We start from the raw sequence: 10,920 nt of genomic DNA on the forward strand, positions 1-10,920 counted from the left end.
AGGTTGTGGTGTGTCATTTGAATGTTTGGTAGGTGTGCTGATTGGATTTTTTAAAACTTTCAGTATGGGGGTTTAATATATGAAGCACTGTGTGTGGCTGATATTGTGTTTGTTGAAACTGAAGGCTTCATTGACCTTGACTGTGCGTATTAAAATTAAACTTGCATTTATCCAGTTTAACCCAATCTGTGCATAAACTGTCCAACGTAAAAGTGGAATTAACCCCTTGAGTGTTAAAATTTGCAGACTTTATCAATCGTACTTGGGCATTTTATTACTTCACTCCACACAGCAGTTGTTTCTTGAATAATGAGTTACTCCTCCTGACCCCACAAAAATTCTCCCATGGACCATTTCTTGAATGGCCACCATTTGGGTCTTCCTAATTTCACCTAGTGGAATTCAAGGGAGAATAATGAACTGAAAATATGACGGTTGAAGCACATGAAATACTAAACGGTTTGAATGACCCACTGCACAGCGTTAAAGAGGGTTATGTATTGAAGTGTGAACTGTTTATACTGTGTTGCAAAATGCATCAAAATTCACAGAAATAAGGAGCAAAGCTGCAGCATAAACACAATGGTACTGTAAAGCTTACCTGGAATACAAAATAACTCCTATTCAAAACCATATTTAACTTTGTAAGAAACATGCTAGAATAGATGATACAGCTATCGTATCGCACTGGCAAGAAGTTGAAGGAAATTTAAGCAAATGTTTTTAGTTCTGCATCCCAGGAGGGAGCCAAGCAATTAATGGAAACCATGGGGCTGAAAGTGAGTGATTTTATTGGAAATGGCACAATGAGGACTTGTTTGAGACCAATCAAATACTGACGCACATTTGGCTAGTGTAACATTTGGCACGATAGTGTAGCGGTTGGCGAAACGCTATTACAGCACCAGCGACCCGGGTTCAATTCCGGCTGCTGTCTGTAAGGAGTTTGTACGTTCTCCCCGTGTCTGTGTGGGTTTCTTCCAGGCGCTCCGGTTTCCTCCCACATTCCTAAGATGTACAGGTTAGGAAGTTATGGGCATGCTTTGTTGGCACCGGAAGTGTGGCGACATTTGCGGGCTGCCCCCAGAACACTCTACGCAAAAGATGTATTTCACTGTGTGTTTTGATGTACATGTGACTAATAAAGATATCTTATCTTAATGTTATTATCAAATCCACAATCAGCATCCAGTAAAAGAAGTGATCTGCATTTGTTTTTCAGCCATTCTTTACAAATGCCACACATCTCAAGGTGCTTTTCAGCCAATGAAGTAATTTTGAAGTATATTCATTTTTGCAGGAAACTCAGCATGTAGCAAGCTCCTACAAGTAAGAATATGATTACAACCAGATAATCTGTATTTAGTAATGTTGATTGTGGAATAAATATTGGCCGGGATACTCAGATTAACTTTTCTGGCCACCTTTATTATAGTGCCATGGGATCTTTTAAGTTCACATGAAAAAGCAACTGGGGCTCAATTGAATGCCTTAGTCAAGAAAGAGACAGCATCTCCAACCGAGTTACAATCCCTCTGTGCTGTGTGAACCCAGATTTTTATGTGTGGTTCGGTAAATAATGCTGATCTAATCTGGTTTTAATGTAATGCTCAGGTATTGATCGAGTGTCTGAAGCAGCTGAGCAGAACTTTGTTAGAGGAGAGACTTAAAATGACAGGCCTTGATGAAAGGAGAAATTAATCAACAAAATTATTAATGGGTCTTTATGTTTTTAACCACCTTTAGAACTAACCAGTATTTCATTTTGAAAGAACAGGCCCTTGTAACTTTAGTAAAGCACAGGAAGCTGTGTAATTTGTACCAAAATGAAATGTCTCGATTAGGGTTCACAAGATCTTACTTGTCAACATTGCAAGTTGAAACGCTTGCTTAAAATGTTGTATAAGAATGATCTTTCAGATTATATGAATTTGCAGGAGCACAGGAAACTATTAAATCGCATCTGATTTTCATTCAAGAAATAGCTATCAAGCATTATAAACATGTTTGCCCCAAAATTCTGCTTGGTTAGGTCTCTCGTAGCTACATATAAAAGTAGCTCAAATTGGACATTCTCTTCTCTCTGTTCACTGTAGGGGTCTTTTTGTGAAATTAATTCAATCAGCTCTTAATGTCCCTGATCCTAGACATAATGCTGCCCCTAATTTGACAAGTTGGAAATTTCAATTATCACAGCATGGCTGGTATGAGGATTGAAAGAATGTCGCATTATTGCAGGAGGGTGAAATTGGCTAACCCAGTAAAACAAAAGAAGAAACGGATTTTAAGAATATTCACCTGCAGAGGTGCAAGCCCAGATCAGCTTCTTGATATGCCTTATGAAGTGCTGATACAGTTGTATTGTGCTTAACCACATAGGTGGATTGCCCCACAAGCAATAGTCCTGCCTGAAAATAGTTGCACAAGATCAAAAAGGAAGCTCTGTCAATGGAGAAAACAGAAGTTGTCAGGGCTCACCTTTAATGACACAATGATCTTGCTGGTGATGGTAGCAGCATGGCTGGTGTGCACAGTGGCAAAACCTTTAACCAGGATAATATCTAGCCTGAAATGATTGACTATTTTCCCCAGTTCTCCATGATCTGCAACCCCATTAAGCAGGGTGGCCCTGGTATTGGTACCACTCACTCCTCCAAATTCATCCTTGCTGAAGTAGTGTTTGCCATGAAAATGTAGTGTATATAAAACTCATTCCAGGATGGATGGTCCTTTAAGCCTGAGACTGAGGTACATTATTAGATCAGAGTAGAAGCAGCTTTTGTAAGGCTGCACTATACCTCACATGAGTGTGCAATATGAGAAGGATCTTAATCTTAAATATGTTTCAAAAATATTCTATACCAGATCTTCCACCTCAATAAAATGGTTTGAAGAGGCAAAGCAGCATTTGTGTTATCCATTGGATGCTTTGTGTTATGAGCTTCAACCAGTGTTTCTGACAGATTTACTTAGAAAATCAGAATTCATGAAGAACAATGATTTGTATTTGTATAATGTAATTAATTATATGTTAATTGCTAAGGTTGCTTATTTAATTGTCTTCTGTCAAATCAGATTCTCCTTTTACCTTGCATCTACAGCCTGGGACCACTGCTGCTTCTGGAGTCTTTTTCTACATCTCCCTTTCCTGCACAGAGTACACAATGAGCTCATCATCGTCACCACATTAGTGATTCCGATTCCATATTATAACTATGATTGAGTCTTTATTTCCTTCTACTTAGTTAGGTGTGGTTGCTGACCTCCTTTACTTACCTCACATTTTCCTTCTTAGCTACAAATACACCATCTTAAATTCTTTATTCACTTGATATCCTCACTGTTTCGGAATGAAAACATCGTGCACAAACTCTTAACTCTATTGTGGAAGTCAAAATTTAAGATACCAAATGCAAGCAAAGTTCCACTTTCAAATCTGTTTTAGTTGTCTGACATAATTTCAGATCCAAAGTAACTTAGTCTTCTGGATGATTCTGATTTGAGGGCTGAAGTTCCACAGAGATGTATTTATTTCTAATATTGATTACTTATTAACTCCAATTTCTCCCTAGAGATCCAGTATTTGCCGAGCAGCAGTACATGCCGGGGTCATTCGTAATTATGAAGGAGGTTACATTGATATGATGCCAGTTGAGAAAAAGCAACGTTATTTTGGCTCGTACCAGAATGGAATATTCTCCGAAAGGTTAGAGCAGTAATCTAAAGCAGCAGACTTATTCAGATTGCCAAAGTTAAATTTTGAACAGCAAAGCTTATTGAACCATTATTTGGTATGTGAAACACAAACCGGCTGAAACAGTCTGTCCCATCCCAATGTTTAGCAAAGTAATTAATGAATTCAGTGGAGGGTATGGTATGCAGAACTGCCTGGTTCCAGTAAGCTGATAAAACATATCCCCTTAAAAGCTGCTTACTATTACATCACAACAAATATTGTTTTTATAACTGTTGTTTACAAAATGTCTGGATTTCATAGACAAACAGCAAATACTTCAGATGAATTTTGGGATTTATTAATAATAAAGTTCCTTAATATTGATGTCAAATTGAAAAAAATTCTGGACTAATCTGTAGAAATTATATTCTGATAAGGATTCCAAGACCTACTGCACATAAACCTTTGCCATATATTGTTCAAGAATCTTAAAAAGTCCTATGAACATTCTAAGTCTGTGTTCATTACAATTAATTCATTAAGAACAGGAGGAAATAATGTAAATTTTACTATCTACAGAGAATATTCTATAAAGGATTAAATAGCTAATAATATTGTATATGTCCCCAATAATGACGTCTGTCACAACAGTGAATTCTGTTGATCACCATCCAGCAGTCTGAGATACCGATAGAGAGGTTCTACCCAGTATCTCAACCGTCGAAGCTCTTTGGTGGGGAAGGGGAGGATGAAAGATCTCTGACAGAAATATAAACACCCGTATTCTGATCTTTTTGTTTAATCTTTGTTTCAGCATGCCTGGCTGAGATAGTTCATTTTGAAATAACTCCCTTTTACATAAATGTCTCCTTTAGGTATAAACAACAGTGGACGGAATGTATTTTCAGGCTCTGCCCAAACCTTCACAGCACAGAAGCTGAGTTTTATTGTTTATCAGTTACTACTGTGAACTGTTAAGACTTGTTTCAGTTTTGCCACGTTCAAAGCTTATATTTAGGACCATGTCCATAAAATGACAAGCCATGTGGATAGCCTGTTTGTAATACATCACATGTACAATATTTTAGACAGATGAGTTAAAAACATTTTTTCGGTTCTTTGCAAAAAAGAAGTCAAGTGCTTTAAGCAGCTAAAACAAAATTAATCATGACAAGGAATAGGATGTTGTTGATTTGGAATCAATTATCAAAGAGAGCATGTCCTAACATTTAATTTTTTTTCTCTCCTTTTTAGCCTGAAAAATCCACCAGGAGCCAAAGCATTCAGAATATTTGCAATCATTTGACTCTGGTCAAAAGTAACCACGTTTAATGCAGGACTTGGAAGAAGCAAAGGAAAGTGTTTCAACTATTTCCTGTGTGTTTTTTTTTGCTGTGTTAGGATATTGGCAGAAACAGTTTTATCCATTGCAAATCAAAACTTTCTGTACCATGTATTGAAAAAGAGTAACGCAGAAGGTTAAAATCACATAAACAGTAATTATATTAATAATGGAACTGCCCCATAAGCAAAATAAATTTACAATTTAAAATTGCTGTTGTCTAACAGAATGCTGCTAACTCAATGACACAACCAATAAATGAACACTAAGGTTCGGATTGAAAACCATGATTAGGTTGAACTAATCTAGTGCTTTGAGAATCTGGCAGTTATTCCTGCAGGCCAGGAAATAAATCGCTGATAATATTGTATTTTTGGTAGAGTGATCAGCTTGTACAATCCATGGGGGAGCAGAGAAAGGCACATTTTTTTAGGGTGATATCTCCCAGCTTATTTCTCCCAGAAGTAGAAACCAGTGGCTTCTAAGTTTCAGTGTCCAACTAAAACAAGCCTTGAATAGGTGTCCTAATATTTATTTTGGGCCCTTAATAATTTTATCATCTGCTGAACAGAGCTTGCCCCTTGCATGCTCTGTCCAGTTGACTTTGGGTCTTCAGCTGCATAACTAGTAGCCTTTTTAATTAGAGTATTGGAGATCCCTTACTACATGCATACCTGTTGAATCAAGGGGATTAGGAGTTTTCTTCTTGTGTTTGCAAAAGTATTGTGGGTCATTGAAAGCTCAAGTCTGCCCCTTCATTCCCCCCTTGCATTTTACCTGCCTCTCCTTGACGCCTACCTGCAGCTTGTCTCAGTGTCAGAATCAACTCATTTTTTGAGCTGCATTGGAATGCTTGATTGATATCTGCAGCAGAAGGCCAGAGGCACAGTTTTGAGTGTCCTAGGGGTTGTGTTCATTTAGTGACACCATTTCATACCGGTCTTTAGCACAATTCCAATCACTTGCCCAAAATGGCAAATTAGAATGTGTAAGTCGCAATTTCACACATGTTTTAAAGTAATTGAATAAATTTCCAAGTAAAATTAGCATACTCTATGGATAGATGGGACATACAACATAGATTGTGACGTGCGCCTTTCGAAAATAAGCTAGCAAATTTACATTCCATTTTTTGATATGTGAAACATAATATAAAGTTGATGTTTGATTTTATTAAAAAAACTATATTGCTTACAAACCACAAGCTGTTGAAAGTTATTTATGTTATTTTGTTATCATGATAAAATTGCCTTTTGTACTTGTAACTTTTAAACATTTTATGAAATCTGCCTTTCAAACAAAACTGTCTGCCATTATGTATCTTTACTACCTCAGATACTAGACTTATTTTTAGTGTATGTGCTTACACACATTTGTTTTAGTAGAATCTGCAAGTTTATTTTCTCATTTTGAATTAAAGACCCTGTAAACAGTAAATATTGCACTGCTGTTGTTTCATCTGTTTTCCATAATTTGTACACGGGAGAGGATTTTTTTACATTCCAGAAAGATCTCTTTTACCATATCCATATATTTTTGAAAAATAAAATGAATTAAGGTTTTTAAATTATTTTAAACAAGCTATTTTAGTAAATCTATGAAAAATGCAGCTTAAAAATACCTTTTTAAACTTCTCTGATTTTAAATTATTTGGCGTGATCAAAACTGAAAGGATTATCTGTGTACCACCTTGTCATTCTGTAACTGTTGGAGAACAATTGTGACATCTTTTTTACATCAATACAGAGTGTGAAAGATTGTATGAAACATTCAAATTTCTGTGTAGATGCATCTGATGTTGGAACCTTTAAAACTATATGTCAATATGCCTATTTGTGCTTTTCTATGGCTTGTAGTAGCTGGTTTGAAAACTGACAACCAGTTGTATCTGAATCTTGTACCCAATTTATTAACAATCTTTATTAAAGTTATGAAATTTACAGCAGCTTGGGATTATTGGAAATATTTATTGAGCTATTTGTACTATTCTAATAATAAACATCAATTATTGAGGCAAAAGTTGGTTTTAATTTCTAACATAATGCCAATAAGGAAAATTGGATAGATTTTCACCTGGTCCTGCCCAGCAGGAACAAGCATGGGAGACTTTTAAAATCTGAAGAATTTATTTATCTTCTACTTGCCCGTTTAACTGCTGGCTTCAGTGGGAGGGTAGGCATCACAGAAAGCAGCCAGGTGACTCAGGAACATTTAAAAACCAATGCGGTAATTGGGACACCAATAGAAATATAATTGGTGGGTCAAAAGCCCTTCCCAGTGGCCCACAGCTGAGTAAAACTACAAGATGAATTCAACGACTGACTGACTGGATGCACAACGTGAAGGGACTCTTAATCGCAGGGATCTGAATGCTTAAGTAAAAACAGAACGCTGCAAATACTCGGCCAGTAAAACATCTGAGGAGTGTGAAATAGCTTTAATGTTTCAGTCAATAATCTTGCATCAGAATTTGTTTCTCTTTCCACAGATGATGCCCGACCTTCTTTAAAATTTCCAGTGCTATGTTATTATTTTAGATTTCCAGCATTGGTAGTATTTTGCTTTTGAGATCGAAGTGATATTGTGCCTGGTGGTATTTCAAAGAGGTTTTTCAATGGCTGGGAATTTCCAAGGTCTTGGCTGCCATTGTCTGAATGTTGCACTTTTTTTATTAGGAGACAAAAATGTCTACCATAGTGCTAAGCCTGGGTATGGAGTTTATGTTGCTTATATGATGCTATGTGCCTGTGATGCTGCTGCAAGTAAGTTTTTCATTGCACCTGTACATACATGTACTTGTGCATATGACAATAAACTCGACTTTGACTTTGAGTGTCAGCTGCTTGGAGCCTAGAGTTGATGTTGGATTGGTAGGGGGCAGAGTGTGGGATGTGTAGGTGGAACTGGAATCTCCTTCGAGTGGGTCAGGAGTCTGAGAAGGGTACTATTAAGGGCCAGCTGAAGGAGAAATGATAATTATGAGACTCTGTGAGTTCCCTGTTCTGAATTGCGAAGAGCTAGTTATTACAGGTGTGCCCAAAATTGGATGGGCCCAGGTTAACTTGGTTCTTTTGCTCCAAAAGGAGCATTGTATATGGAATGAAGTATGCTTCACAGGGAAATTACAATGGATGCAAAGGTACAACGTATACCAGGATGTGTATGGTCAAATATCTAAGTGTCACAAAATGACTTGGAATTGGTCATTATTGCATTTCACTCCATGGTAAGTGCACCTTCAATTGTGTAGCACCAGAACAGCATTATGCAATTGAATTTGCTGTATTAGGACTCTGCTGGATTGAAAAAACGAACTAATAATGAATTACGCATATTGGTTGATAAGATTAAAGAAATTGATTAAAAAATACTCTGATGCTCCTAATTTGGAGCTCCATAAAAAGAGAACTGAACTTCAACTGTAACACAGTTTACTTTTAACACTTCCAATTGAAAATCAATTACTCAAAACTAGGAGTCAGTTTTACATACATAGTGATAAATCTGGTAAATTGTTGGCCAACCAACTGAAAGCTGCTTCCACTAAACGTAAGATTATTAAAGTCCGTAAACGATATGGTAACTACACGGTGGACCATGATCAAATTAATAAATCTTTTCAAGAATTTTATACTTCTTTATATCAATCAGAATTTCCTGAGGGTTCTACATCAATGCATGAATTTTTAAGGAATTTGAAGATTCTGAAATTATCACTTAATGAATGTTTAATATTAGATGCACCCATTTCAGAAGAAGAAATAAAGAAAGCAATTTCTTCAATGAATTTGGGTAAAACACCTGGTCCCAATGGGTATACAGTTGAATTTTTTAAAATCCTTTTCTGATCTTCTCTCTCCCTGGTTAGGTAAAATTTTTAAAGATGCCCTATCAGCAGGTAAATTACCACAATCCTTTTATGAAGCAACTATCGCTTTAATTCTTAAAAAGGTTAAAGATCCTACTGAATGTGCATCTTACAGTCTTATTTTATTGAATGTGGACTCCAAAATTTTTTCCAAAATATTGGCTTCTAGACTGGAAAAGCTCCTTCCACAAATTATTTCTGAGGACCAGACAGGATTTGTTAAGAATCGCTATTTTCATTTTAATATTAGGAGGTTAATGAATATTGTATATACCCCTTCATCTACAATTCCAGAGTGTGTTATCTCACTAGATGCCGAGAAGGCGTTTGAAAGAGTTGAATGGGAATATTTATTCAACACGCTTGAGAAATTTAATTTTAGCCCAAATTTTATATCTGCGATTAAATTGATATACTATACACCTTTGGCTTCAATACTTACTAATAATCAGAGATCCACCTTTTTCAGGTTTTTTCGAGGCACTAGACAGGGCTGCCCTTTAAGTCCTTTATTATTTGATATTGCCTTGGAACCCTTGGCAATTGCCTTTCGGGATTCTTCTAACATATTTGGTATCACCCATGGAAAGGGGACCCATAAGATATCACCATATGCAGATGACCTGTTACTTTATATCTCTACCCCTGAGAAATCCATCCCTGCAGCATCATCACTGCTTGCTCAGCTTAGTGTTTTCTCTGGTTATAGATTAATCTTAATAAGAGTGAGCTTTTCTCATTAAATATGCATGTCCCAATTTATAGGCAATTACCATTTAGATTAGTGACTGATTATTTTATGTATTTGGGTGATAAAATTACCAAGAAGCACAAGGATTTATTCAAAGTTAAGTTTTTACCTTTAATCGATCATAAGATTTTACTTACAGCATGGTAACAGGCCCTTTCAGCTCAACGAGTCCGTGCCACCCATTTTAAACCCAAATTAACAGTCTTTGCAATGTGGGAGGAAACCGGAGCACCCGGAGGAAACCCACGCAGACACGGGAGAATGTACAAACTCGTTACAGACAGCGACGGGAATCGAACCCCGATCACTGGCGCTGTAATAGCGTCAAGCTAACCGCTACGCTACTAAATGGTCTCCATTGTCTCTATCATTGATTGGTCGAATTAATGTGGTTAAGATGAATATTTTACCAAAATTTTTGTATTTATTTCAGGCAGTTCTAACCTTCATCTTGAAATCCTTTTTCAATACTATTGATTGTAAATTTCTTTCATATATATGGCAGAATAAAAACCCAAGGTTAAGTAAGAAAGATCTACAAAAATTAAAAAAGGATGATGGTATGACTTTGTCCAACTTTAGATTTTACTACTGGGCAATTAATATTAGATACTTAATTTTTTTGGACACAAGATTTAGATGTAATTCAATGTCCCCGATGGGCTTTTCTTGAGTATAAATCTGTGCAAGGATTTTCATTAGCTTCTATTTTAGGAGCCTCACTCCCTTTTGCACTTACTAAATTAGGTAAACAAATGCTTAACCCAATAATTAAACATACAATATGAATATGGTTTCAATTTCATAAAGTTTTTGGATTGAATAAATTCCTTTTATCAAGTCCTATCCAATCCAATTTTTTCTTTCAACCATCCAGAATTGATTTAGCTTTTTCTTTATGGAAAATGAAGGGAATAACATGCTTTCATGATCTATTCATTGATAACTGTTTTTTGTCTTTTGAGCAGTTGTCTAATAAATACAATTTGCCTAGATCGCATTTTTTTCGATCTTTACCGATTAGAAATTTTTTTAAAGTTATTTTACCTACTTTTCCGATACCACATAAAATTGAAATTACGGAAAAAATTTTAGGTTTTAATCCTTATCAGAAGGGCCTGATAGCAATAATTTATGATCTGATTATGATAGTACATCTAGAGGCACTTGATAAAATTAAGAATGAATGGGAAAGAGAACTCCAGATACTTTTACCTGTAGAGACATGGAAGAAAATTCTCCAATTAGTTAATACATCTTCAATGTGTGCCAGACACTCTCTG

General features: G+C 36.1%; 1 protein-coding gene and 1 pseudogene across 1 annotated transcript in view; both read left to right on the plus strand.

Annotated features, from left to right (window-relative positions):
* LOC127574146 (cysteine-rich secretory protein LCCL domain-containing 1-like) overlaps positions 1-6,958 on the plus strand; it is a 44,226-nt gene extending 37,268 nt beyond the window's left edge. The window contains exons 14-15 of the mRNA XM_052022894.1: positions 3,573-3,706; positions 4,931-6,958. Coding sequence (XP_051878854.1) covers positions 3,573-3,706; positions 4,931-4,982 — 186 coding nt within the window. The 3' untranslated portion in view covers positions 4,983-6,958. The remainder of the gene's footprint in view (positions 1-3,572; positions 3,707-4,930) is intronic.
* Positions 2,198-2,697, plus strand: LOC127574414 (40S ribosomal protein S15-like; annotated as a pseudogene).
* Positions 6,959-10,920: the final 3,962 nt, after the last annotated feature.

This window comes from Pristis pectinata, chromosome 9 (assembly GCF_009764475.1).
Source record: "Pristis pectinata isolate sPriPec2 chromosome 9, sPriPec2.1.pri, whole genome shotgun sequence".
NCBI classification, from domain to species: Eukaryota; Metazoa; Chordata; class Chondrichthyes; order Rhinopristiformes; family Pristidae; genus Pristis; species Pristis pectinata.